A 26,617-nucleotide genomic window follows, 5' to 3' on the forward strand; every position below is an offset into this window, starting at 1 on the left:
ATGACTTTTGTTTTTAGCATTTGCTTCCAGGATTTTTCTATAAAAAGGGGATCATTAATCTGAGTACCTAAATGAGTCAGATTCTGTGTCAGTCACCCTAAAAATGTAGCCCATGAGCTCTCAGGCTAAGATGAATAACCATGTATCACCCTCACAACAAAAAAAGTGGAGAAGCAGAGAGGTTAAGGATCTGTATAAGGTCACACATACAAGAAATGTTGGCACAGACCTGATCCCTGGAACTAGGGCACTATATTCTGCTGCCTGTCTCTCTCATAGTCCCCCATGGCAGGACCAGCACTTTAAGGAATTTCTGCAGGGACTGCTTTGCTTGTGAAGGCACCTTACAAATATCGTCTCTACTAAGTCTTAGGAAAAATACTTTCAGATAGACCAATGAAGGAAATAGGGTTGGTGGTTTTCACCTGTCTCCATGATACCTCATCTGGGGCTCATGGCCCAGACACTTTACTTTCTTTCAAGAAGAAAGCAACCCTCTTAAGGCTGTTGTCTGAGCCCCGGTGGGGGCCAAGCAGTCTGGCCCTCGCGGCAACCCCGCCTTTCTCTGCAGATACACCTCCAGCCTCTTCCTGACCCGTGTGAAGCCCTCCGAGGCTGGCCGATACTCCTTCCAGGCCTGGAACGAGGGAGGCTGGAGTGCTCTGACCTTCAACCTCACCCTGCGATGTGAGTGATGGGGTAGGCTTTGCACATAGGTCCCCAGAGTGGCCCAGGTTTGGGTGCACTGGGAGGGTGGGGAGAGGGGGTCAGTGTGGCAGCCTCTGGGGCTGATACCACCCTCCTCCACCCTCCTTTCCTCCTCAGACCGCCCAGAGGTCAGTGTCACATGGCACGCTATCAATGGCTCCTACACGCTGCTGTGTGAAGCCACTGGGTACCCCCAACCCAATGTAACTTGGCTGAAGTGCAGGGGCCACACTGACAGGTAAGTGGGTTCTGCTCACCTCCCTCACTTGGGCTAGGGGCTGGACACCCATACGTGAGAGGGGATCCCAGGCTGGGGATACTGAAACCCTGAACCATGTTCTGCTCTTCCCAGATGTGACAAGACCCAGGTGCTGCGTGTCTGGGAGGACTCAGACCCTGAGGTCCTGAGCCAGGAACCCTTCCACAAAGTGACTGTTCGGAGCCAACTGACCATTGGGATCGTGGAGCCCAATGTGACCTATGAGTGCAGGGCCTGCAACAGCCTGGGGAACAGCTCCGGGTCCATCGGGCCAGTCGCGAGAGGTGAGCCTTGCTCCTTCCGCTCCTGAGCAGCATGCACAGGTGGGGAGGCTTGGATGCTGCCCATCCCCCAAGACTCCAGGGCCAGAAGTCCTCTTGGGAGCAGATCCCAGCAGTGCTGAGATCTGCTTCTCTGTGTCAACCCTGGGCTCCTCCTGGAAACAGAGCTCCAGAGGCAGGGCAGGGGCAGGTAAAATCCGTGGGATTGAAACTCAGGGGAAAAGGCAGGGGAAGCATCGAGTGCAGAGAAAAAGCAGCCTGAAGCAAGCTGACCCTCTGATGACATGCCCTGTAACTCAGTCATTAATTCACAAGTACGTATTTGGCATACCTGCTGTGTGCTGGGCACTTGTTCTGTGCAAGGGCCAGTGCCCCACAGGGGTCAGAGTCTGGTTAGAGAGACAGGCAGTCCCAAGCCTGAGGCCAGCTGGAACGGCTTCCTCCATCTGTCCCTCACTCCCCTCCTCCCCTGAGACAGTCCTATCCATTCAGGGTCCCTGTGGGAGCGGCTGCCAGGGCTGATGTCCAGCTCTGCACACTAAGGCAGGCTGCCTTTCTCTCAGCACAAAAGCTCCCCAGGACCAGTTCTGTGGTTCTCAGAGACCCACAGCAACCTCTAGCCCTTAGCAATCAGGTCTCAGTGCCCCCTCTGTGCCAGACACTGGTGAGGCTGTCTGGGCCCAGATGACGCAGAGCAGCCCCTGACTGGCCCCTGTGAGTTCTGAGATCCTGTCACTCCTGTGCAGCAGCTGCTGGCCTTGGAGCAGATACTGCCAGGGCCCCACCACTTTAGCCTCACTGCTGGTGGCTGTATAGTTTACATAATAAAGCCAACCACCCAAGGCATTCTACTAAGTTTTTCACTGGTATTATCTCAGTTTACTCACAACCCAAGGAGGGAAGTCCTATTTTACTTTATATTTGGAGGATGATAAACCTGAGACTGAGAAGACATAGGTTTAGTGTCACCCATGCCCTAAGTAGCATAAGTGAGATTTGACCTCAGACCCAAGCTTCTGCCTGATCTAGCAAGAGAATGATGTCCTTCAAATAGCATCAAGAGAACCAAGGTTATAGATCAGGGAAGGGGAGAGCCCAGGACCATAAGCCTGGCTCTCAGACCCTCAGAGGGCTGTTTAGCTCCAAAGACATGTGAAGAAGCTGTCGGGGACATGCTACAGTGGAGGTAGATCCTGGGGCAACCTCTAGGCCTTTCTGTCTGAGCTGCCCAGAGGTGGAGGAGGTGAATCTCCATCACTGGGGTGTGCGCAGGCAGGGGGTGGGCACTGGGCCAGCCTCCTGGAAAGGGGCTTCTGGGACCAGCCTGGGGTGGGACTGCGTGACCTGGGGGCCCCACAGCTTCTGGACAGGGCTGGAACTGCGCAGGACGGATCTGGAGAGGCGTGGCCTCTGTGCCTGTCCTGGAGCAGGGTCTACAGAGCTCACTGAGCTCTAGGGGGCTCTTGCTCAGCAAGGGGACACTATGTTCAGTTAATGAGCATCAGTTGAGCACCTACTACATTCCAGGCAGTGAGCTGGCCTGGTCTCAGTGGAGAGGGTCACTGACGCCCCACTGCCTGCTCACTGCACTGCCTGCCCCTTTTAGAAGCCCACACCAGGAGCCTTGAGGAGCCCTTCTTCACACCAGTAATGGTCACCTGCATCTCCCTCATGGCCTTGTTGCTGCTCCTGCTGCTGCTGCTCTTGTACAAGTATAAGCAGGTGAGCCGGGGGGTTGGGAGGCAGCGGGGTGGCCAGACCCTGTGGACCAGGCCCTGGGCCAGCCACGTTTGGGCGTCACCAGCAGGCTGCACAGACCCACTTTTCAGCCCCCACTCTCTCCCTCCCTCCTTCTGTAAGGCATGTAGTCGGCCTCTGACACCCTGCCCAGTGGGCTTTACTGTCCAGGACAGGAGTAGCTGTGACAGACAGTGTCACAGCTTAGCAGGCCTCACAGCTTAGTGTTCCTCTATAAGGAACACCTTATAGAGTTGGTGACAAGGTCCTGGGGGAGCTTAATCATGGGATCCTGTTCTAGCCCAGGCTTCTAGGTGCCCAGCAGGTGAGACGGGCATCACCTCTGTGTGGAGGACATCTCTGGGGCTGGCCTGAGTCTTGCCCTTATGTGGCACATGGACTCATGGAGGAGGAAGTGCCACAGTTGTCATCCTCTTTATTATTTAGTATGATTATTGAGGACAACTGCCATTCACTGCCTGCTCTGTATTTAGGGCACTGTCTGTCTGCCTGCTAGACTATAGTGATTCAGGCACATTTTATGAGGCACGCCTCACTAAATGCCCTCAGCAGCTGTGGTGTACGGGTGGTGTTACTAGCCCCATTCACAGAGTCAGAAGCCGAGGTCCCGAGAGGCTGAGACAGTTGCCTTTGTCTGTGGCTAGTCAATGACAAAAGTCTGGTTTTTAACCTAGATGGGACTAATCCCCAAACCATGCATTTAGCTATTCTGTGAAACATCAGATCCTCTTTTTTTACCCTTACAACAACTCAGAGGCAAGGAGGATAGAAGTTGGCATTCTGCCCATTGGGACCCTGAGCTCAGCGAGCGACCCTGAGGAACCTGCCGTGGACAGAGGGCTGTGGCTGGCACCAGATCCCAATGCCTCCACCACCTGGCCTGCTAAGCTACCTTCTCACACAAAATAGGACCACTGCACTCAGAGGCCCAGAGGCTCTGGCCGGAAGCCTGCAGGGAGGTGGTGTCAGAGAAGGTGGCTTCTCCTGTAGCTGTGGGGAAGGGAGACTAGAAGAGGTGGCTTGGCCTTAGTGGGACAGGCCTTGGAGGCCAGGGAAACAGCAGGGAAGACAAGATCCTGGAAAAGGTATTCTGGGTGTGCAGAGGAGCAGGTGAGTGGAAGACCAGGGTGGGCTCTGGAGGTGGGACCAGGAAGAGAAGGCAGAAAGGGTGTAGGTGAGGCTCTGAGGGGAGGAAGCCCTTCCTGCAGGTCCCAGGATGTCCTTGGGTTTGAACAAAGAGTGAGTAAGGGATGAATAACCCCTGTTGTGTCCCCTCTGTGGCCTTCTCCTGGCCATCCTTGGGGGGCTGGGGAGAAAAGAACCTGAGCTGGAGTAGACAGGACCGGTGGACAGATGAGGGTAGTTCTGGCTCAGGCTCCCTGTGCTTGTGCAGCACCCTGAATGAGAAGATGGGTGTGAATGGAGCCCCCAGGGAAAGAGAACCAGGTCAGGACTCCAGCGGCCTGGACCCAGCTGGATCCTGTATGCCAGGTGACTGTGGCCGACTCACTGTGACCCTTGGCGCTCTCCTACGGTGGAGCTGGGTGATCCTAAACAACCCTCCTCCTCTAAAGTAGAAACTTCCTGTTGGTCTGTTATAGGAGCCAGGGGCAGGAGTGGATGATCTTAGTCTAGCTCCTGGCTCTGCTGGCCTCTGTGTATGGGCCACAGGAAAGTTGGTGTCTCCAGGCCCTGTTTCTCCCTCTGTAGAACAGGGATCGCACTGGAAGGTTGTTGTGAGGACCCCCTGGCCTGATGCTTGTAAAGGACTTGACAGGGTGCAAGGTCCAGACGTGCTCTGTGGCAGAGCACATGCCCTCATCCCAGGAGGAAGTCAAATGGGGAACCCAAGTGAGTCTGAGGCTGGCTATCTCCTTGACTACACCCCAAAGTCGTTGGGCGTTCTGAGATCCCACTTGCCACCTCCAGAGAGTAGACCTTACTCATTCCTGTGCTGCCTGTTCCTTTTCTGAGCGTTCAGCGAGTACAAAGTTTTTCTTTATATAGAAATGGAACTACCCTCCAGGCCCCAGCCCAGCTAGCTCTGGAGATGCTCAGAAGGGCCTATGACCCCTACAGCCCTTTCTGCCTGCTGAGCTGTGGTTTAGGGACACTTTCTGCTTTCTCCATGGGGACATTTTTGGAACCTGTACTCTCAGTCACTTTTATTTCCCATCCAGGAAATCCAACTGCCCCCTGAGCCTGCTCAAGGCTCAAACCCAAGGCCTTGGGGTCCTTCTTCCCCACCATTCATTCACACACCCTTTAGCTCCCCTAAACTAGGGTGTCCCCCACTGGACAAGAGGGGCCAAGTCAGTCACCCCCTGCCTCAGAGCCCACATCCAGTCCTCTTTGCCTGGTGCTTTTGCTGGGCACTTAGCCCCACCTGTCCTCACTGCCCAGGCCTGGCGTGAGGAGTGGCCCCATCTGTGGAAGGGTTGATTCTGACTCAGGGCTGAGTCATCACCTTCTGTCCCCAGAAGAGACCAGGGGAGGGGGTCAAGGAGGAAGAGGAAAGGGCAGGAGTCAGCAGGCTGCGAGGGAGGGCCCCACAGAGGGAGGGAGGGCACACAGGAGTGGCTGAGAGAGGCTAGGACTCCGGGGCCTGGAACTGAGCTCTGAGGATGGCAGAGACCCCCAGGGATTCTCCCACAGAACTGCTCAGCGCTCCCTCTTCCTGAGGCAGAGCATCCACCTCATAGACCTAGCCGGCCTGGATGGGGAGGGTGCTGGGGCTGTAATGTCTCCGTTCTCACTTCAACCCCAGAAGGGAAGTGACAGGCAAGCAAGGGGCTTAGGCTGGGTTCCAGGAACAGAGGAGATGACATCCGGTGAATGTCCAGCCCGAGGTCCTGCTCGCCGGAAGTGCTCAGTAAGCACCCGCTGCTGTTATTCCAACATCTGCTCCTGTTCTTAGGAAATTGGCCAAGATGGCCACACTGGAGCCACACGGGAGGCTGTTCTGAGACAGCAAGACAGCGCAGGTCCCTGGGGGAGGAGGGCAAGAAGAGGGCAGGGATTCTGGAGGTAGCAAATGGGCAGGGGCTCAGCACTGGCATGGAGGATTTAGAGATGTGAGATTCCAGCCAAGCCACCCCCCTCCCGACCCCTCCCTCTGCCCCCACCAGCCAGAGTGGGGAGGGGCTGACACAGCCCAGCTGCAGGGGGACAGAGGAAGGAGAAGTGGCGGGGAGAAAAAACAGCCCTGGCCACAGAGGCTCCTGGAGATGGAAGTGGCCAGGAGAGGCCAGACGCCCCTTTTCTGCTCTGTGTGAGGGCTCTGCCTCTTTGGTGACACAGGTGCCCACCTGCAGGATGTGAATCCTCAGAGGCTGGGCAAGTTTCTCCAGGTCACATTTTGGACTCATCCCAGGCCATAACATGGATGTGCTTAAGTTGCCTGTAGCCTGCCCTCTCGAGCCAGAGCCCAGAAGTCCTTCCTCATGGCTAGCTCTAGTTTATCCTCCCAAATTACCGGCTCGAAGTTCTTTGCTATAGCTGTCTGGAGTGTTTCTCTTAACCTAGCAAGACACACAGCCGGAGGTTACCCTCCTCCTTGACACCTGTTCGCGCACCCTCTCGCTCCCCAAGCTGGAGTGCTCAGGGAAGGGCCCCAGCTGCTAAGCACAGCCAAGCTGGTCTATGCCCAAGGCCTGACCTGAAAGGGCTGGTCTGCTGACCAATACCTCAGTGTCCTCCACCTCCCATCCCAGCTTCACTTTCCCCCTAAACTTGGCCTGCCCTCAGCACCTCTCATGAGCGTGAGCATGAGCGTTATGCTCCTGTCCAGCTGCCCAGGAGCAGGGGGGAGAGGTGGCTGCTCCTTCTCCCCAGGCTGGATCTGTTACCCACCCGTCTCAGCCTTTGAGACCTTCTTGCCTCTGGAACTTCCCCTCACCTTCCATGTCCATCCTGGCTGCTTCCTGTGCCTTGACTGCCAGGATATTTCCCTCTTCAAGACTACAGCATTTGTGTACACTGTGCTTGGAAAGTCCTTGCAGCTGGCTCCGTAGAGGCTTTGTCCTACATTGCTCATCACTCTCTCCCATTGATCTGCTTTATTTTCTTCCTAGAACTATTTGAAAATTTCCCACATGTGTACTTCTTTGAGTTGAATGTATTCTTAGTCACTAAAATGCAAACTCCATGTAAGCCCAGAGTCTGTCTTGTTTAATGCTGAAACAGCTTCAGCTAGCACAAATAGATGCTCATAAAATGTATGGATGGGACTGTTACGCAGCCTTAAAAAGGAAGGGAATTCTAACACACTCTAAGGCATGGATGAACCTTGAAGACATTAGGCTAAGTGAAATAAGCCAGTCACAGAAGGCTAATGTTTGCTGATGTTTGCCTTCTATATGTAATTCCACTTACATAAAGCACAGAACAGTAAAATTCACAGATACAGAAAGTAGTACCACCGTAGGCCGTGGCTGTGAGGAAAGGAATGCAGGAATGCAGAGTTGTCTTTTAATCGCTACAGGATTTCAGTTTTGCAAGCTATGTTCTGGAAATTGGTTTTGCAACAGTGTGAACATACTTATTGCTGAAATGTACACTTAAAAATGGTTGAGATGGTAGATGTTACATTATGTATATTTTACCACAACTTAAAATGAAAATAGGGCATGGGGTGTGGCTCAGTGGTAAAGCATGTATTAACCATGTGTGAGGCCCTGGGTTCAATCCCCAACTCAGCAACATAAATAAAAATAAAAATAAAAATAGTCAGATGAGAAGATAGGCAGGTAGGTAAATGAATGGATATATCTCAAGCTCTACTCTCCTCCTGGCCCAGGAGTTACCAAAATTATGAGATGTAGAGATCCTCAGAGACCTTCAATACACAAATAGGGAAACCGAGGGTTGGAGAAGGGAAGGTCTCATGGTAAGACAGTCCAGCAGGGACTGGCTGTCAGCGTCACATGCCTGAGGTGCCATGGTGCTCAGCACATAGCAGGACTCAGCCTGTCCTTCTCCCTGAGTGCTTTGGAACTTCCCCACCCACTGCTCTGGGAGATGAGATCCAAGATCAGCCTGCCAGACCCAGCTGCCATATGGCTCTCCCTCCTTCTGCAGAAGCCCAAGTACCAAGTGCGCTGGAAGATCATTGAGAGCTACGAGGGCAACAACTACACCTTCATTGACCCCACCCAGCTGCCCTACAATGAGAAGTGGGAGTTCCCCCGAAACAACCTGCAGTTTGGTGAGATGGGGTCCCAGCACCCTGTGCCTTCCCTTCACGGGTCCATTAGGGGTGGCAGGAAGCCTGTGGGCCCTGGGCAGTAGACCCTTCAGTACTCAGGGCCCTAAGGAGCCTGTGTGTATGGTAGGTAAGACCCTTGGAGCTGGCGCCTTTGGGAAGGTGGTAGAGGCCACGGCCTTTGGTCTGGGCAAAGAAGACGCTGTCCTGAAGGTGGCTGTGAAGATGCTGAAGTGTGAGTGAGGGGAATGATGGGGACCTGGGGCAGAGCTGGGAAGCAGTATTTGCTGGGGGTGGCACCAATCCCATTTCAGCCGGCTGGAACTTGGGGGATAGAGCCCAGGAGTCAGGGGTAGGACCTGGCTTTTCATGGGAGGCCATTTCCTGTGACTCCTGGCTTGGAGGAGGCCTTGGTCAACTTTTGGGTGGGGAAGGGCTTCTGAGAGTCCCAGGGAGGCTGGGGTGCATGGAAGTCATCCAGAGGCATGGCCTAGTTACAGCGTAGCTTCCTGTTACTTGGAGACCAGGTCAGTAACGGGCCCATTCCTCCCTCTCTCCCTCCACTCGGTGTCTGCCTTTTTCTTCCTCCCTCTTTTGGCCTCTGGATACCCTGTTTGCTCTGGCCTGTGGCCCCACCTCCCAGCCACAGCTCATGCGGATGAGAAGGAGGCGCTCATGTCTGAACTGAAGATCATGAGTCACCTGGGCCAGCATGAGAACATAGTCAACCTTCTGGGAGCCTGCACCCACGGAGGTGAGGCGCCTGGTGGGAACGGGGCCAGTGATCTTGGGGCCTTTGGGGGTGGGTATCTCAGGGCCCTGGGGGCACCTAGCTCTATCCGCCTCTTCTGATCTGTTCCAAATGTGAATAGAAACCCTGCCTTAGCACCCTTGAAATTCCTCGGCCAGACTCCTGGACTAGGCAGGAGCTACTAAGGGGTGAAGCAGGCAGCTGTGTAAAGCTCTGGCCCAGGGGCTCATAGACATCTCTGAGCACGGGAGCACTGGAGGAAGGAGATGAAAGTAGAAATTTCTGGCTGGGCGTGGTGACATATGCCTGTAATCCAGCATGCAGGGGAGGGGTGCAGGAAGGATTGATGTGCGTTCAAGGCCAGCCTGGGCTACACAGGGAGTTCAAGGCCAGCTGGAACTACATAGTGACACCATTACTTAAAAAACAGAAAACAACAATCAAAAAAAGTGCAGCTTCTTGGACTCTGTTTCCAGAGGATCTGATTCTGTAGGTCTAGAATAAAGCCCCCAAATCTGTTTTAAGAAGCTCCTACCCAAACACGCTTGAACACTTACTCCAGGAATCTCAGCAGTGTTCCAGGACCGAACCCTTCACCTTATGTCAAGGTGCCATAGAGTTGAAGAAAAAATTCTTGGCCTTAAATTGTTTTAAGTGCTTTTGCGTTAGACTGATGGGGTTTACTGAGGCACCAAGAAGTCTGATCAGAGACAGGATTAGAATTCAGGTGTTGGGTCCCAGGCCTGGGGCTTGACTGTCCCCAACCCCATGCTGCTGCTCACACACACTCTTGGCTGCTATAGGCCCTGTCCTGGTCATCACTGAGTACTGCTGCTATGGCGACCTGCTCAATTTTCTTCGAAAGAAGGCCGAGGCCATGCTGGGACCCAGCCTGAATCCAGGCCAGGACCCTGAAGGGGATACTGGCTACAAGAACATCCACCTGGAAAAGAAATATGTCCGCAGGTAGTACCTTGGCACAGGACAGGCAGGAGGCCAGAACGGGGAGGTGGGTCCCAGGTCTGTCTGCAAAGCCAATTTATGCCATGAGGAGTAGCCACCCAGGAGCTCCAGTTCTCTACCACATATTCCCATCCAATATTTGAGTTCCTACCGTGCTGTGAGAGGGCAGAGGGCAATGATGGGCAGCTCACAGGCTGAGGAAGACGTGTTAATGAAATCATCACCTAACATATGTAAAAGATCAACACAGACTCATGCCTGGAGCCCTGGACAGAGACGGGAAGACTTGGGGAATACTTGGTTTCTCCCACCACATGTGCTATGGAGGCTGCAGAATACCCATTCCACTTAGGAGTGGCTGGCCTCAGCCCCCACATCACCGTAGAGAAGTGGGGAGAACCAGTTGTTGAGTGAGAGGGGGCAAAGCAGCATGACTCTGGGCAGCTTCCTGCTTTCTTCTGGCCTCAGTGAGCCATCAAAGTGGTGAACTGCTCAGGGTTTTTCTGTCTCTGTTGTTCTATAATGTTGCGATTCCTGGAAGCCACACAGAGGCAGATGGACAGAAACATACAATACGGGGAACCAGAGAGAGTAAGCGGCAAGTTGCACATCACCCATGAGTCAAGGCAGAAGCATAGCTGAGCTAAAACTCTGCCCTCTTTGCTTTGGGGGCAGTGCTAACTTTAGCCACTGCTGTCCTGTGGGTCTTGCTCTTGGACAACTGGTGGGACCCCACAGTGAGAACCAAATTAGAACAAGAGGGGTGTATATTGTGCTTGTATCCTAAGTACTGGCAGCTGCCAGCCCTGGGAAGCAAACGGTGAAGGAGGCCATCTTTCTTGCTCTGTCCCCTCAGAAAAGGGGGCCTGAGAGGTCTACTTCCTCTTCTGACACTGACACCCCTCTGAGAGGGTGACACACACCAGGCCTCTGCGGGATGGAACCTGCAGAGCCAGATCAAATAAAAATGAGTACCAAAGCACAGTGTTAGCTTCTATCTTCAAATCTGCAGGCAGAGAAAGTATTCTCAGTGGGGAAATTTGAAGGGCAAGTAACATATGGACCAATTCTTCCAAGGGGATCCTAGGCTGTGCTAATACAGAGGTATCATTTCCAGAACAAAGGAGAGGGTGGTTCTGCCATGGTCACATCTATAAACCAATCACTGGCTTCTCTTTCGGGGAGCACTAGAGTATGGGCACTGTCAAGGCATGTATCTCCAGTGCAGAGGGACAGGAGGTAAGGCAGTCAGAAATCCTACCTGTTGGAACTGTTAGAAGCAGTAGTGGCTCTTCAGTCTAGAACAGTGCTTCTCAAACTCACCTACTGCCCAAGAGCAGGCATCTCCGTGGGGCTGCTAGAAACATCTCAGGCCCACCCACTCGGATCTGCTGAGTCACAGTCTACACAGTAAGGAGACTCCCCAGGGGGTCCCTCTGCACACGGGTCCCGCTCCAGGGAGAGGGAAAGCTGTGGGTGACTGTTTGCCCCTAGGGTTTCCAAAAGTGGTCCGAGCATGGCAATGTTAAAAGTTCCCCAAGGATTTTTGCGTGAAGCCAGGGGTGAGAGTCAGGTGTCTAGAGAGGAGAGGACTCTAAGAAGGGTCACAGAATGTGCTCAAATTCTAGCAGGCTTGCTATGGGGCAAAGCACAACTTTTTGGTGGCCCTTGATAAAGCAAAGACCGGAAGAGGAAAGTCCCACTGACATTAGGAGCAGGGAAGAACTTTCTAACAGGCAGAGCTGCCCACAGACAGGATGGGCTACATCTCTGGCATGGGCGATGTCCAAGTAGAGGCCAGTGGTCACTTAGATAGGATGTGGCAGGGGTTCTTCATCAGAAAGGGAGGTTCAGGTTGACTTCCCTGATGGCTAGAAGAGTTCAAGGGGCAGCTGGAGGCTGAAGCCTAAACTGGGAAGTATACTGATGAGGACTGACCACCCCTCTACCTTCTCTCCTATGCAGGGACAGTGGCTTCTCTAGCCAGGGCCTGGACACCTATGTGGAGATGAGGCCAGTCTCCACTTCAAGTGACTCCTTTTCTGAACAAGGTGAGGATGTGCCAGAGCCAGGGGAGAGGCAGAAGGTGGTTGGGAGGCAGGGGATGGGGCCGGGGAAGAGCGGGGCTGTGGCAGGGCCGCCTTGATGCCTCTTCCCATTGCAGACCTGGACAAGGAGGAGAAACGGCCCCTGGAGCTCTGGGACCTGCTGCACTTCTCCAGCCAAGTGGCCCAGGGCATGGCCTTCCTGGCTTCCAAGAATGTAAGTCACTGCCAGGCATGGAGGTGCACACCTGCAGTGCCAGCACTCAGGCAGCTGAGGCAGGAGGATTGCTGTGAGTTTGAGGCCAGCCTGGGCTACAAAGTGAGTTCAAGGCTGGCCTGAACTACACAGGGAGACCCTGTCTCAAAAAGACAAAAACAAACAAACAAAAATTGTGAGTCAGAACCACTCTAGTGCTTAGGTTGCCGATGCGGTCAGTCAGAGCCCTATGGGACTGCATGAATGAGAAGGGGGAGAAAAGGGGAGTAAGAAGGGGTGAGGGAGGAAGGGGACTGCAAGACAGCAAGCAGGCAGTGGCCTCAGAGGACCTCAGGAATGGTTGGAAGACAACTGTGCCCAGGCTGGTTCCTTCAGGAGGGGTGGGGCCTCCAACCAGGGGAGTGTCTGCTTCTGGGTGTGGTCCAGAGGGTACCAGGTCCCAAACAGGTTTTATTCCTTCATTCTTACTCAACACTATAAACGGGACAACAGTGGTCTCCCCTGGTGAAGCACACGGTCTCATGGGATGACACCAGGACCTTCCCCATAGGGTGGTGAGAACATCAGAGAACATATCAAATACTTTTAGCCCAGGATTAAGTGCCCAGGAATGGGAGTTCTATCATGCTTAGAACAGACTTGGGAGTCAATGGCTTCATGGTGACTTTGCCACTTGTGTGACTCTGAGCAGCTGATTTAAGTTCTCTGAACCTCATCCTCTATCTATAAAAATGGCATAATCATAATTGTCTGAGGATAAAATTGAGCTTTAATGTGTACGAATACATAGGGAGACACTGGGTCTGGTGCTGGGACACCTTGAAGGTAGCAGCTGTTGTTGCAGTAACAGGATGGGCCAGGGATGGTGCACAGCACAGGGGATCATTGCCTCTGGGCCATGGACCACCCAACGCACTGGAAAGCAGTTCCTGCTGCTCAGAGACAAATAGCTAGAAGGGCTAAGGAGGCAGGGTGGTGGTGGCTTCTAAACACTGTCTGGGTGCATTAAATTTTCTCAAACCCTGGCTGCAGTAGATTTGGACAACTGATGTCTACGCCCTCAGGGGGGACCCTAAAGCCTTGTAGGGCCCCCTCTGCCTCTCCTCATGACTGGCTCAGAGAGGAGAGAACTGAGACTAACACTGCAGTGCTTCCCCTCAGTGTATCCACCGGGACGTGGCTGCTCGAAATGTGCTGTTGACCAATGGGCATGTGGCCAAGATTGGGGACTTCGGGCTGGCGAGGGACATCATGAATGACTCCAATTACATCGTCAAAGGCAATGTGAGTGCTGGGAAGGGAAGGGCAGGGCTAGAGAAGGGATAGAAAGCCAGGGTTCCAAGTAACGGGATGATCTTTCCAGGCCCGCCTGCCTGTGAAGTGGATGGCGCCAGAGAGCATCTTCGACTGTGTCTACACGGTTCAGAGTGACGTCTGGTCCTACGGCATCCTTCTCTGGGAGATTTTCTCACTTGGTGAGGCACTGGGTCCATCCCAGGCCCACCCTGGTGCTGGTTCCTCTTTGGCTACCCTACCAGTGTGTCGTACCTCAGGGAGAAATCTAGTCAGGGATGCCTGGGGCCCAGGATGGCACAAGGGCTGGTGGGAGTGAGACGACAAGAGCTTTCACATAGAGCATCGCAACCCTTGTGGGCTGGGCAGACCTGTCAGTGCTGACACACATGGCCTCTGAGCCCTTTTATTTGTTTCCCTTGTGCAGTTGCTTCTATGACACTGTTGGCGCTCTTTGTCCAAAAGTGATATGCTCTAGCATATCTACTAGTTACTAGCCCCTATTTCCTGAGGACTAGACACAGGGATTTGTGCTAAGTCCTCAAATGCACCTCTCTACCAACTTCCTAATACCTGGCATGGTCCCCACTTGGTCCGCCTGATTGCACAGCCTATGCCGTAGTTCTCTGTGTGGTAATGCCTGGTGTCCGGGGCATTTCATACAGTAAGCCCTGGGGAGAAGTAGCTGCTGTGCTGGGCCAGAGTCCAGGTGGGGCCCTTCACACACCACCTCACCGGGATGCTCGTGGGTGGGGAAAGAGGAAGACAAGAGTGTGGCCGCTTACACGATCCTGGCCTTTGCAGGACTGAACCCCTACCCTGGCATCCTGGTGAACAGCAAGTTCTACAAACTGGTGAAAGATGGATACCAAATGGCCCAGCCTGCCTTTGCCCCAAAGAACATGTATGTGAAAGGGTCCCGGGGGGAAGAGGATGCCCAGGCTTTGGTAGGAAGGGGCTAGAAGGGTATGTCTTTCTCTGCCCAAAATGCTCCAGGGCTAGGTTTCATCCCCCGACAGTACAATCTAGTTTAGGGTTTCTGCTGGTTTCCCAGGTAGCTTGGGGGACTATCTCAGAGAAGGCTCTGAACTAGGGCGGGGCCTAACCTCAGCCAGACTTTTAACTCAGACTGTTACTGCAATGACCTTGAGGGTACAGGATTTATCTGTCAAAAGGAGGGTAATGAGAACATCGTCCAAGGGTTACCATAGGACTGAGGTAAAGCATGCCGAAGACATAGATTAAGCTTGGTACCAAACTCTTTTCTCCCCCAGTGCTGGGGATGGGACATGGAGCCCCATGCCTGCTAGATAAGCAGTCCACCACTGAGCTCCATCTGGTCCACAAACTCATGTTTGATAGGACCTCCACTGGACAGGTCTCTGTAGGGATGTATGTAATGTTCCCTAGACCCCGAGGAGCTTCACATGAACAACTTCCGTCCTATCTCCAGATATAGCATTATGCAAGCCTGCTGGGACCTGGAGCCCACCCACAGACCCACTTTCCAGCAGATCTGCTCCCTCCTCCAGGAGCAGGCCCAAGCAGACAGGAGAGAGCAGGTGAGAGGGGCTGGGCACGGAGAGGGTGGGGGGCTGGCTAGAGCATGCAGGGCTGGGCCTAATGCTCTGGACTGTCCCCGGCCCCTCCCACCCCAGGACTATGCTAATGTGCCAAGGAGCAGCAGTGGCAGTGGTGGTGACGGCACCAGCAGCAGTGGCAACAGCAGCAGCAGCAGCAGCAACAGCGAGCTGGAGGAAGAAAGCTCCGGCGAGCACCTGGCCTGCTGTGAGCCAGGGGACATCGCCCAGCCGCTGCTGCAGCCCAACAACTATCAGTTCTGCTGAGGTGGTGATGACGGGGAGTACCCTCCCCACCACCAAGCTCCAACTCCTCCATGGATGGGGCAGCATGGGGAGAACAGACAAACTCTGCCCTCCATCGTTTCCACAGCTTGGCCCAGCTCTAAAGCTTGGGAATGTCAGGGGTATGGGGGAGGTCAAAAGACCCCACTCCCAGAGCCTGGGCCATCACTGCCATTTAAGGGCCAAGCCCTTTCAACCCTCCCCCACTGTTCTCATGATGTTGGACTCACGTTTGCTGACAACTGGTAAACCCCCAGCTCACTCCTATCCTTGTTTGCACTTCGCTTCCCAAATCCTCTCCCATCTCTGTGGAAATGCACTATTCGGGTGAAGTGTCTGGATACTGAGAAAACAAGGCTCCTTGGGGCCCAGCAAAAGGTGGGACTATATTCTGAACCAGTGGAGAAGCAGGAGTGGACCTCTCAGGCCACAGGTCCCTTAGAGCAAGGTTGCTCCCCTTATGACTCTAATAGGACCTTCCAGCCTTTGCCCTACAGCCTTCTTCACCTGGCAGCCCATCCTACCCTGGATCTGGCACTGCTGTAATGAGCCACGTGGCAGCTAAATGTGAGGGGGCTCTGCCCAGTTCCCTGCCATTCTGGGCTGGAAGGCAGAAGACCTTGGTGTGTGGCTGGCCACACCAATCAAGAAGCTCGCAGTCCCCCAAGCTGACACATAACTAACAGTCACGCTGCGGGATGTTCTTTGTAAACATTAAACTAACCGCATTAACACAGCCAGCCTCTGGTATTTTGCATCACGTAAGTGCCCGCAAATTCCTGAGAATCTTCTCTGTTCCTCCTTCGCATGAAGTGACAAGCCCAGGACCCCAGAAGCCTGACCACACTGTGCCCCACACAATGAGCACGGAACTGGCTCTTGCTTCGTCAAAACCAGATAATTTAATAAACTTTATTCTTGATGGGGAAAGAGAAGCGGGGGAGCCACCTACTCCACTCCTATCAATAAATTAAACACTTGGCCTGTTCCTGGGCCCTAAGCAAACCATGGGCACTTGAGCCAGTCCTGCTGTTTCCATATGGCCCAGTCTGCTTCCCCTTCACAGAAGGGAGTTTTCCTACTGCTGCCAGGTTATGTCGGAGGACCATGGGCCACATCCTCTCTGCGGTGAGGATCCCAGGGCCCAAAGAGGATGCAGGGTGCAGCAGTAGTGGCCAGGGAAAGGAGGAAGGGGGTTATCTTCCCCAAAGCTCAAGGAAGAGGACAGTCCTGTAAGAAAGCTGTGGCTGACTGTTCCTCCCTCCTGTTCCCCCAAATGTGGCGCAGGAAGAACTGGAGAAAAATTCATCCCTCCTTTAGGAAGAATCAAGAGCCCAAAGGGTTGCCTAGGAGGAATGAGGCCACCAAGACCCCAGGTCAGAGGCCACAGGCTAAGGAGCCCATGTGACTCTAGAGCTGGACGGTTTCCCCACGTGGAAGAGACATCTCACCTAGTGCGGATTCCTGCCTCAGCCCACCCCAGGACCTCCACCCCACCTGTGTCAGGCCCCAGGGAGCTGGCTACCAGCCTTTCCCTCAGCCTCCCTCCCTCCCATAAGCATACTACCTCGTAAGTGCTCTCTCAGGGCCAGTAAGGGGTCTCCTGACCCTTCTCCTAAGCCCCAGAGGGCAGAGAAGCATAGACTTTGGGCCCCCGTGTGCTCAGGAAATGGAAGCTCTTTGGTCAGTCCCAGCAGTCAGAGACCCTGCCTACAGGTGACTGTCCCTGCAGGTCCCTGGACAGATCTGCCTTGAGTAAAGGCTGTACTATGGCTTGAGAGATGATGCAGTCCCTGTACAACACTCTAGCTTATTCTGCCGCTGTGGCCGCCTCCTCTTCCTCGCCCTCTTCCTCAGGCTCTGTCTTGATCTGAGCAACCCCAAGGCGGTAGAGGGTGTCACGAATGACCACCTCACCAGGCTGGCAGTTCTGCACGATGTCGTGGATCTGCCTGTTGACAATCTCCCGGCTGGTGAGGAAGTCCACGAGGCGGTTGTAGAGGTAATAGTGAGTGGCATTGTCGAAGGCAATGGGACGCTGGCGGACACTGTTCGATTTGCTGTCCATAACGGAGGCCAGGACAGATGTGTAGGGCGCCAACTCAGGGCACAGGGACAAGGAGTGGTGCCCAGCACTGGGGTCACCAGGACTAGGATGTGTGCCTGCGTGGACGATGCGCCGCACAGCACTCTTGGTGACTGGGTGCTGGACAGAGTGTTCAGCCTCTGTCACATCCACAGAATTATGCTGGTCCAAGAGCTCAGGGCAGGACACGGTCTAGAAGAGAGATGAGAAGCCATTTTGACAAGAGGAAATGACCAAGTTATATAATGTAGTTGGTGAGAGTAAAGGCCCAGGGGTCAGCAAGCCTTGTTTAAATCCTAGCATCACCGTGTAGTTTATCTCCTAAGTCAAATCTCACCCCTCTCCTTGTGTACTTGGTTCCTCAGGTGACGAGGGGAACAGAATAGTTCCCACCCCACAGAACAGACGTTGGACTGCTTCAGCTGCTATTATCATTGTATAGAGTCAATTCAGGCCACAGGGTGAGAACCACCTCTGAAGGAAGAAGGCCAAAAGCCTTTCTGGAGACTTCAGCACAAGCTTCTGGGGCTTGGGAGCCCCCGGGAGTGATGATAATGACGTCCCCTCCAAGGCAAAGCTGGAGGCCTCCTTCTCCAAACATACAGTGGCAGAGGCACCCACTTTCCTTTTGCTCTTTCCATTTTTCCTCATCTCCGTCCTAAGGACTCTTCAGCAAGGGCTGAGGGTGAGCCTTGGAGGGTTGTAAATTCTGGTGAGACCTACTGCCCGGCATAATTTACCAAGACACAGAGACAAGGGATCTGCTGTGTGACCCTGGTCAAGCCCATTTCCTACTCTGGGCCTTAGTTTCCATTTTAAAAAAAAGAGGTTAGAGAAGATCAGTGTTAAGGGCTTAACCCAGGGTCTGGTTGGGTATGGACACTGATTCTCAAAGGTGGCATTGTTCAAGCTGTACTAGAAGTCAAGATCTTTTAACACAAGATACCTGCACTTGGGATACCTCAAGCACACTAAAAGACACACTATAGCTTTGTACCCAGTGGTAATTCAGTAAAAAATTATGGAGTAGATGCTGGTTTCAGCATATCCAGACCACATATTGCTGGAGAAAAAGAAGGTATGCATTCTAGCTGGGCCTCTTGAAGAGTCAAGGGAGGAGCAGGATATATTCAACTGGGGGACAGAGTCCAGTTTCTCAGAAGGAGACTTACCACAGGTGGCTCTGTAGGGCTAGAGAAACAGCCCTGGTTCTTCCCCCACATTTGGCTGGTCAGCTCTGGGTAGCAGAGGTCGGCACACAGGGCCACGGGTGTAGCCATGTCTACCACGTAGACAGGTGGCCAGTGGCGGGAAGAGGCAAGCAGATCCACGTGGTCACGGGCACTCTCACCGCGAACAAGATACTTGGAGCCACAAACCACCTAGAGGGAGATGGAGGGCCCAGCCAGGGTTAAGGAGCTATGACCCCAACTGCAACAGTAGGGTCCTCGCTCACTTCGCCCCAGGAAGGTGAACACTCAGGTTCGTGACTGAGCCGGGGCCATTTACCAGAGTCCATGACATTCTGTTCTCCTACTTCTATCCCTAAATGAATTCCCTGGCTCCTTCTCCTGAGAGAAGAGTTGGGACATCCAGTCCTCCATTTAAACTGAAAGGCCCTTCAGGACGTTTCCTCTAACCTCCACTGCTTCCACAGTACTACCTAGCATCATCTAGTGGTTCCTAATCCTAGCAGCACAGCACCAGTAGCTAGTAGCTGGTTAAAGACAGAGATTCCTGGGTCCCAGCCCAAACCTAAAGAATTATGGTCTCTGGGTCTAAGCATCTGTATTTTGAGGTTTGTTTTTTTTTTGGTACCAGGAATAGAACTCAGGACCTTGAGCTTGCTAGGCAGGTGCTGTGCTGCTGAGCTATAGCCCCAGCCCCAAGCATCTGTATTTTGAGGAAGCTCTTCACCTGATCCAATATGCTGACTAGGTAGGAGGCTCTGGTATAGCCCAGGGCCCCCCAGCCTCCAGCACCATTCCACTCCATTGCTGGACAGCTCTGAGTATAATGGAGAATCCTGCCTTCACACCCAGCTGACAGTCGCTTCCAAGTCATACACTGCCCCTCGCAGCCCCAACACTGCTCTTGAGTTTTTGTGCAATCAACTGCTTTTCAAGGGAGGACCCCATGAGCACCACCCTCGAAGCAGGCTCTGATCTGCCCAGGTGGAAGCACTGCCTTTAGATACAGCTTTTGTCCAAGGGGTTAATAAATTAATTCTCTGTTTACAGTCGTCCTGTTGACTCACACCTCCATGAACTGTGTGTCTGCTGAGGACCCTCTGCCCCCTATTCAGTACTTGTTAATAGCCTGGGTTTTCTGTTCTAGAATCTTCCTGATCCTACTCTGTCATCAGGTACACAACCTATCCTGGAGTTATCCTGGTGCCTACTGCATCCATACCCTTCTAAAGACACATGGAATGGTCTTCCCAAAATCAAAATCATGCTGGGCACAGTGGTATATGTCCATAATTCCAGCTACGCGGGAGGTTAAGGTAGGAAGAAAGTAAGTTCAGTGTCAGTCTGGGCAGCATAGCAAGACATTGTCTCAATAAAGAACTGGGAATGTAGCTCAGTGGTTGAGTGCATTTCTAGCATGCATATGCCCCTGAATTCAATCCCCAGTGCAGCAAAATACTGAACCAAGTCAAAACAAAAATCAGACTCAATTTCCCATTCAACACCATCCAAAAGGCCCCTCACCACTCTCAGAATAAAATCCCAGTGGTTGCTCTGGCCTCTAGTAGTTCCTCTGCTGGGGGAACACTTCCTCCCTGGCTCATTGCTAGGGCAGCATGCCTATGCTAGGACTGAGCCTTCTCTGCTTTGATAGTAGTCTCTCCCTGTTACTTTCTATCTCAAGCCCTTGTCTGGTGCCTTCAGATCTATCATTACAAGCCAGGGCAACTATTATTTCCTCACTTAAATATGAGGTCAGCTGGGGAGGAATTACATCTTTGTTGCTTACTCTATCTTTAACAGGTGACTCATGGCTCAGCACATAGTAGGGTATGTAATAAATATACAGTGAGACACCAAGGCTCTCGCCTCCGCCCAAATAATGGCACCTGACACATGCAGTTACTCCACAGGCTGCACAGCAACTACAGTACCAAATCCCAAAGGATGGGCTGGATCCGATTGTGTGAGCAATTTAACATTAGCAAGTCCACCCAAAGTTTTCCTTTGTTATCTTCTTACCTGATGGGGGCACACTTTGTAGATTTTACCCCCTGTAAGATGCGGTGGGGTCTGTCTCGCTCTGGCTCCATTCTGTACAGATTCATAGAGGGCCAATAAAGAGAAACAGAGCTGGTCCTGGAGAAGGACAAGATCAGAAGAACAGGAGTGAATGCTAAGGGACTAGGCCGGGTGCTCGGCATTAAATGTGCACTCCATACCAAAGCAAAAAGATCAACCGCCAGGCCGGAATGGGTCTTTATGCCTACCCAGCCAACGCTTCTCTAGGTACAGGTAAACAAATGGAGGACCCACTCCCCCAAGATCAGGTCACAAAAGACCAGCCAGAATGACCAAACTGCTAGCATCTAGGGTCTGGGGCCTTCTAGTTTTTAGAGGTCAGAGAAGCCTTCAAAGAGAAACAAATATTTGAATCTGATTTTAGAGGAAGTGTAATACTTTCAACAGCACAGAAATATAAAAGACAATAAAGTACTGTACAAGTAAAACCCATACATACATATACACAATCTATGTATGCAATAGTAGCCACGGTTTTAGAGCCCAAAAAGCAGACACTATAACATATTCCTTACAGTAAATTTGTGAGGTTGGTATTTTAATTATTCCAATTCTACAAATGAGGAAAATGAAGCTGAAAATGTAAGGTAGTTTATTTAAGGTCTTACATTTAAAAAAATCAGGATTCCTGACTGTAGAGTCCAGGCGCGCTACTTCTAACAGGAGGAACTGACCATAGGCCAAGGACTCATGTGCATGTCATGATCTGGTTCCTGCCACCTTCCAGGCACCTGGACAGCCAGTACCTCTGTCCAATGGAGGTGTCCAGTCACCATGTTCATGTCTCACCAGAGAAGTAGACAGACCCACCAGTCTGCTCCAAAAGTCTGGATCTCCACCACTGGGCTCAACACTCACCCTGCAGTCTCCTGCTGTGAAAGGGATGTCACACTGCCCCAGCAGATGCCGCAGCTCCTCTTCACTATAGGAGCCAATCTCCTCAAGCTTGCAGGTGCCTTCCTGGAGCAGCCGCACCAAGGCACTGCCATTGCCTGCAAGAGATGACGGTGGAGATGGGAGGTGCTGCTGCCACCGCCAGAGGCCATGGGTGATCCCCTAGGGCTGGAGGACAGGAACAAGGGGGCCAGGCCTGCAGAACAGCGAGCAATCAGGAAGCAGCTCTGCACTGAGCACATCCCAGGGTGCTGAGAGAAAAGGGACTCAAGGCAGGGCTCTCATTTCTCAGAACTGGAATGTGTCCTGGAACATCTACATGAGAAACCTAGCATATGGACACTGCACAGAGCCCTAAGATGTGCCAGCTTTTAATCCAAAGTCTTCTGTTTTCTAGAACCAAGAGTACAGATGCTTATTATAGCTGCAACAACAAGAGGATCAGGAGTTACATTTTACAAACGTTTCCTATACAGTATGATCCTGGCTAATCAAGAGAACTAGGCGGGGACTTTTTGAAATAATTCCTAGGCCTTGAAACAGCAAAGATGAGGTGGGGCCTCAACAGCTAATGTTAGAAAGCAATGTTTGAAAATAAGTGGATTAAGTACTTGTTAAACCAATAGGTCATAACCAAAATTTTGCAAACAAGATAAAATAAGATTAAAAGCACATCACATCAGTATGGAAAAGTACTGTTTCATAACAGTTTTGTTTCAGTTACAGATACACACACCCATGTGTACATATGGATTTCTGGGCCATGATGCAAAATGTATTTCTTACTGTGGGCTGCAGTTTAAAAAGGAGAAAAGTAGATGATATCACTAACTACACTAGCTCAGCAGCCCAGGAGGTGGCGATGTGACCCCATGCTCTTTGTAAACGCAGCAACAGAGGCTCAGGGCAATGAGCCACTCATCAGAGGTCACATAGCTGCTAGGTGGCATAGCTAGAAATTGAACCTAACTTGTCAGAAATGTATGTTCTTCATTGCTAGTCCAATGCTTCTCAATGTATAACCCACAAACCATCTACAAAGCCATCTGAAAAATCAGCCATACCCTTTCTCAATAAAAACCCTTGGGGTTGAACTTCACCATCAGTATTTTTGTAAGATTTCCACTGCTCAGTGCAGTTTATCCCAGGAGGTTGGCAGTAAGCTATGTGTCTATTCTGTGGCTAGTACTAGATGGCTAGTAACTTTTCAATACTCTCCATCCTGCTTTTACCTCCAGAGGTTTTGTCCCAGGCTGTCATCATCCTTCTAGGAGTCCTCTAGGTGGGCCTGGCTCTCTCTCTGCCACTGCACTGTCTTACCATAGACAGTGCCCACACTCTTGACTGAGCCTTTCCCAGGACCCTATCAACCACCGAGTAGCCTTACCAGGTACTGGCTGTACATCCAGGTTTTTGTCTTTCTCAGTGTTGACGACCACAGCTCCTCTCATGAGTGGAGGGAAGAAAGGGGCAATGACAGAGGCATCGAATTTGGTGATAGGGATGCTGGCAGGGAATGCCACTTGCTCAATAACCTCAGTCTCCATCGTGGCCCAAAAGTCCTCCACATTCACCTCACTGGAACCCAGGAATTCAGGCCAGGTGAACTAAAAAGTCAAGATTAGGAAGGTCAAACTGGAGGAACCACAGGATGTTAATAGTACAACAGTCACCACCCCTCCATTATACACACAGGAAACCAGGGCTTAGTGAAGGGAATCTGACAGGCACGCACGATCAGCTCACCCCAAAACTTGACATTTTAGCACCTACTGCTTCTTCTTTCACCCATACCAAAGAACTCTCCAAGATGGAAGCAGTCCCAGGTCCCTAAACTTTTATTTATGTCACTTTCCCTTTCTTGTGAGGAAAAAGGAGCTATCATTTCAATAAATTTTATATACTAGATAATTTTCAATTAACCACTAATAAATAAGTCTAGGGGATATCTGAGATGAGACCACTAGAACCAGTGACAGAACAAGAACGTCAACATAGGTCTAGCCCTAAATCCTAGCATCAATCTCTATACCTGCTGGCAAGAATACTCAGACTTTCATTTAGAGAAATTCTGCCCACATTCCACAGCCTCATGAATTCTTCACCTCCTTCAGAAGGCCCTCCTAGTTCTAAGAGCACACAGATACCACCTCTATCCCAAGCAGCATTTAATTATCTAGTGCTGATACTAATCAACCCCCCCGCCTTTTTTTGTTCCGGGAATTGAACATGCTGTTATGGCTTGTATCCGTATAGCTCCTGAAAGCCTCATGCATTCACAGGCTATTGGGATGTACCTGGATCACAGGTGTGTGATCATGGGGTTTGTCCACTGAAGGGTTTATAGCTGGGTGTGAGGTAGGGAGGTGGAGCCTGGTAGGAAGGTTGAGTAGAGATCTGAGACCCATGCAGCTTTGGGGAGGAACATTCCAGGGAGACAAGGGAGCAGCAGAATAGGCTCTGGGATAGTCCTGCTGGTTGTGATTGAGGAGCAGCAAGAAGGCCAGCCTGGCTGGAGTGAGTAATGGAGGGAATTCTGAGGCACAGGAAGCAAGACCCACCCAGGCTTGTGTGGGGCATTTTAAGGACTTACATGGAATGAAATGGAGAGGACTGAAAAGTATTGGAGGCAAAGAATAACCTCCCCAAAGCTGCATGGGTCTCAGATCTCTACTCAAATGCCACCACACCATAGAGACCTTCCTGGACTACATTCTACATTGCCCCACAGCACTCATTACTACCTGATAGTGTTTGTTTCCTGACTCCTTCAAACCAGAGTGTGAGCTCCATGATGAAACTTTTTCTTTTTGGTGGTGGTAGGGGTTGATCCAGGACTTCGTACTTGGTAGGAAAGAGGTCTGCCAGTGAGTCACATCCCCATCCCCAGCCAAACTCTGGGGTTGTACCTCAGCGACAGAGCACATGCTTAACATGCACAAGGCTTCAGGCTTCACCTCCAGTCCCAATACACAGGCCACACCGCAGATGCCCCAAATCATGTCATTGTGGTCTCGGATGGTGAGGCACTCAAAAGCCCAATAGCCACTGCACAGCAGCTCCTGCAGCTGGCTCAGCTCCTCACCTAAACAGGACCAGAGCCATCCACCCACGAGGATGTCATGTAGGAAAGTGGTTGCCAAAGTGAAAGAGAGCTCTGAAGGTCGCACATGGTCCTGAGAGACACTTACCTCCACACTTTTCAGTGCTAGCACATTCTCTTCACTCCTCTGGGCCACTTCCACTTTAGGGGCCACACCACAGATGCCACAAATCATGTCATTGTAGTCTCGCACAGTCAGGCACTCAAAAGCCCAGTAGCCATTGCACAGCAGCTCCTGCAGCTGGCTCAGCTCCTCTGAAGTAAGAGTCTTCTCTGGAAGAACAGTAAGAACACTGAGAAAGTCACAGAAAAAGATGCTGGATGTACTAGAGGTAAGCCAGTGGCCGCAGGAACAGCAATCCTACAAGACTAATTCTCCTCTAAAATTACCCATGAGTCTCAACTATCCCCAGGGTCAGATAATTAACCTTCAAGCATTCAGGCATTATAATGGAGAATTCCACAGTAAGTGATGGGTGCCTCGTGTTAAGCATCTCTTAGGTACCAGAGGCCGTGCTGAAAGCTTTATAGACACTTCACTATTTAATTCACATGAATATAATTCTTTATGAACCATGGAATATGTTTACCCTCATTTCATAAATAAGAGAAACAAGAATGGAACAACTTGCTCAAAATCACACTGCCACTAAGCGGCAGAGCCAAGTCTCAAAAAGCTCTGTGCAGCTGCGGCGCCTTGGTCTACTCCAACATGTCCACCAGTGGGGAAACCACAAGAGGCCTGGAGCCCACTGGAACCATGAGGAGAAGAACAAGAGGACCAAGAATTTCTAGACAGGAAGAGGACAGTCCCTATCCTCAGTCTTATTATGACTCTTGGGACTAACAGCAGACATCTAAGAGCTGTGTATTCAGAATGAGTCTGACCAAAATGCTGGGAGGGCAAATCTATCTATGACCAGAGGATATGCTTCTAAAAGTCAGTTGTGGCATCTTGCTGAAAGTCCCTTTCAGCAGAGAAAGATCCATGCTTTCCAAAGTTAGTATGGCACTTATAAATTTAAAAGGTAGTCAAGTACATGTCCTTTTCAAAATATCAGACTCACTGGGTATGGTGGTGCACGCTTGTAATTCTATCACTCAGGAGGCTGAGGTAAGAGCAATGCCATGAGTTTGAGGCCAGTGGGGACTAAATAGTAAGTTCGAGATCATTCTAAACAACATAATAAGACTCTTGTCGTAAGAAACAAAGAAACAAAGCAAAACATAGGCTCTTCTCTAAAATGACTCTTTTAACCAAAGTCTATTACTAAGATTCTCAGGAGCTTAAGAATAACCTTGAAAAGAGAGAAAGTGACCTTTACCTGTTTGCTCCTGCACTGACTTCAGCACAACACTGACTGATATTCTGGGATCCTCTCCCAGCTTGATCTGGTTTCGGATTGCGAAAAGCAAGTCCAGGCTTACTAGCATCTTGTTCCCCACATTAAAGAGACCTGCAGATAAAAAAGTGGCAACAAGGAATTCACTGTAGCATTTTACTCAATGGAAAAAAGTAAGAAGCAAACTAAATGCTCATCAACAGGAAAACAGTTAAATTATAGTACATTAATAAACAGAAAAACAATGCATTTTACAAGAATAAAGGAAACCTAACTCTTCTGACATGAAGTTGTCCACAACATATTGTTAAATGAGAAAAATCTAATAATGAAATATGTACTATATACATTGTTTTATGGTTTTTTCCCCCAATTTAAAAAAAAAAAAATTTCCCTACCCCCTAGCTCAGTCCTCAGGACCAAAGATGTCACTCTTCCTCTACACCTCACACAACTGCACCATGGGGAAAGGTCAGGAGCATCCTTTAGCCCAGGGATGTGTAGGGGACGTAACAAAGTCTATAAAATCACCCCTACATTAAATCCTGGAATAAGAGAACCAGAGGAATTTAAATG

General features: G+C 51.4%; 2 protein-coding genes across 4 annotated transcripts in view; one reads left to right on the forward strand and one right to left on the reverse strand.

Moving 5' to 3' along the window:
• Positions 1 to 16,079, forward strand: part of Csf1r (colony stimulating factor 1 receptor) — a 28,020-nt gene extending 11,941 nt beyond the window's left edge. The window contains exons 7-21 of the mRNA XM_005380587.2: positions 572 to 687; positions 826 to 946; positions 1,061 to 1,251; positions 2,855 to 2,970; positions 8,086 to 8,212; positions 8,340 to 8,444; positions 8,853 to 8,963; positions 9,764 to 9,926; positions 11,889 to 11,974; positions 12,088 to 12,185; positions 13,347 to 13,469; positions 13,549 to 13,660; positions 14,283 to 14,382; positions 14,932 to 15,040; positions 15,137 to 16,079. Of these exons, the coding sequence (XP_005380644.1) occupies positions 572 to 687; positions 826 to 946; positions 1,061 to 1,251; positions 2,855 to 2,970; positions 8,086 to 8,212; positions 8,340 to 8,444; positions 8,853 to 8,963; positions 9,764 to 9,926; positions 11,889 to 11,974; positions 12,088 to 12,185; positions 13,347 to 13,469; positions 13,549 to 13,660; positions 14,283 to 14,382; positions 14,932 to 15,040; positions 15,137 to 15,325 (1,867 nt within the window). The 3' untranslated portion in view covers positions 15,326 to 16,079. The remainder of the gene's footprint in view (positions 1 to 571; positions 688 to 825; positions 947 to 1,060; positions 1,252 to 2,854; positions 2,971 to 8,085; positions 8,213 to 8,339; positions 8,445 to 8,852; positions 8,964 to 9,763; positions 9,927 to 11,888; positions 11,975 to 12,087; positions 12,186 to 13,346; positions 13,470 to 13,548; positions 13,661 to 14,282; positions 14,383 to 14,931; positions 15,041 to 15,136) is intronic.
• A 147-nt stretch (positions 16,080 to 16,226) lies between these two features.
• The window catches only part of Hmgxb3 (HMG box domain containing 3), a gene marked incomplete in the record, with an annotated part of 46,970 nt that continues 36,579 nt past the window's right edge, over positions 16,227 to 26,617 (reverse strand). For all 3 annotated transcript variants that reach the window (XM_013512213.1, XM_013512212.1, XM_013512214.1), the window contains 7 exon segments: positions 16,227 to 17,621; positions 18,602 to 18,811; positions 20,642 to 20,758; positions 21,560 to 21,693; positions 22,983 to 23,202; positions 24,787 to 24,971; positions 26,024 to 26,155. In XM_013512213.1, the coding sequence (XP_013367667.1) occupies positions 17,154 to 17,621; positions 18,602 to 18,811; positions 20,642 to 20,758; positions 21,560 to 21,693; positions 22,983 to 23,202; positions 24,787 to 24,971; positions 26,024 to 26,155 (1,466 nt within the window).

This window comes from Chinchilla lanigera, unplaced genomic scaffold (assembly GCF_000276665.1).
Source record: "Chinchilla lanigera isolate Chin_1 unplaced genomic scaffold, ChiLan1.0 scaffold00014, whole genome shotgun sequence".
NCBI lineage: Eukaryota > Metazoa > Chordata > Mammalia > Rodentia > Chinchillidae > Chinchilla > Chinchilla lanigera.